Source organism: Otolemur garnettii, unplaced genomic scaffold, assembly GCF_000181295.1.
Source record: "Otolemur garnettii isolate 467f Iridium unplaced genomic scaffold, OtoGar3 scaffold00077, whole genome shotgun sequence".
Taxonomy (NCBI): domain Eukaryota; kingdom Metazoa; phylum Chordata; class Mammalia; order Primates; family Galagidae; genus Otolemur; species Otolemur garnettii.
Genome location: NW_003852472.1, coordinates 929 through 2,345, shown reverse-complemented (window position 1 = coordinate 2,345; position 1,417 = coordinate 929). Strand labels below are relative to the sequence as shown.

The 1,417-nt window shown below is 46.6% G+C and overlaps 1 protein-coding gene across 1 annotated transcript in view; it reads right to left on the bottom strand.

The window, feature by feature from the left end:
- The window catches only part of MUC17 (mucin 17, cell surface associated), a gene marked incomplete at its 5' end in the record, with an annotated part of 13,877 nt that extends 12,684 nt beyond the window's left edge, over positions 1-1,193 (bottom strand). The window contains one exon of the mRNA XM_012807838.1: positions 458-1,193. Within this exon, the coding sequence (XP_012663292.1) occupies positions 458-1,193 (736 nt within the window). The remainder of the gene's footprint in view (positions 1-457) is intronic.
- Positions 1,194-1,417: the final 224 nt, after the last annotated feature.

Genomic DNA, 1,417 nt, shown 5'->3' with positions numbered 1-1,417 from the left:
GCCAGCAACCTCCAGCAAAAAAAAAAAAAAATCTTTGTACTTAAATATGAACAAAATCAATGAGAAAAACCACAAAAGATGAGAAAATGTGGGTGAAAGGTATAAACTGAAAGACATTTGGCATACAGAGTGCAATCGGACAGAGACCTGCAGAATACAAAAGCAAAAAAGGGGAGGGGACTTGTGCAGTTTTTTTGGGATTAAGATGCCCAGGCAAAGAGAAGTAATATTTTGAACAAAAAGTAGAACTTGTGTAAGAGACAGCAAGACAAGGGCATAGAAGTGAATGACTGGGCCATACGACTGAAAACTTTGAAGCAGGTTTTATCAAATGGAAAACAAATACGCAGAAAAAGGATTTAAATAGGAAAAGCTTAAGAAGAAAATCACAAAAAAGAGGGATGGAGATTAAAAAGACATGTAAATTTCATAAAAGATAATCAAACAAATCTCTTACCTGGTGTGGTTGTTGGCACAGTGGGAACTGGAGTGGAGGTGATTTTCACTGTAGGAGTAAGGGGTCTGCTAGGGGCAGTGGAGGTGGATGCCGTGACCCTGGGTGTCCTCGGTGTGCTTGGTTTTGGCCCAGCTGTTGTGGTGATGACAACCACAGGGGTCACAGGTGTGGTGGAGACGGAGGTTGTTGAAGGTCCGCTGGAGTGAGGAGGAGAGAACACAGGAGACATGGTGTGAGGAGCAATGCTTGATAATGTGCTGGATTCTGATGGCAGTGTCCCAGGGCTGCTGCTGACAGAGGTAGAGATGTCAGGTGTGCTGACTGCAGCAGGAACTGAAGTGGAGGTAGTGGAGCCACCGCTGGTACTAGCAGGAGTGCTGGGTGCAGTAGGCATGGAGACGGATGTAGCAGTGTTAGCTATAGTGGCTGAAGTGGCTGTGACTTCTGTATCAGTTGAAAAAGATGTGGTGGCCACATTGCTACTGGAGGATGGGGTGGTGACTTTGCTGGAAGATGTCGCAGGAGGAGACCCAGGAATAGTTGTGGCAGTGGTGATAACAGGAGACAAAGTATGAGGTGAGCTGGTTACAAAACTTGTTGTCCCACGGGTGATTCGTTCTGTGGAAGGTGATACAGACAAGGTGGTGGTGTCAACAGAAGTAAGAGAAGAACCAATATCAGTAAAAGAAGTCACAGGCAAGGTGGAATACACGGGAGATGGTGGAGAAGTGCTGGTCTTAAAGGAGGTGATCTCAGGTAGATTAGGGTTAGCAGAGATGGTGAAAGATGTGTCTGTGCCGACTGGACTTGTTGGTGCTGGATGGGACTCAGTGGGACTGCTGCCAGGTATTGTGCTGCCAAGAATAGTAGTTGATGGAGTGCTGTACTCAAATGGGGTAGATGATAGTGTGCTCAGCTCTCCAGCAGGTGTAGGAGAGGGGCTGGCTTCAGTAGAAGGGG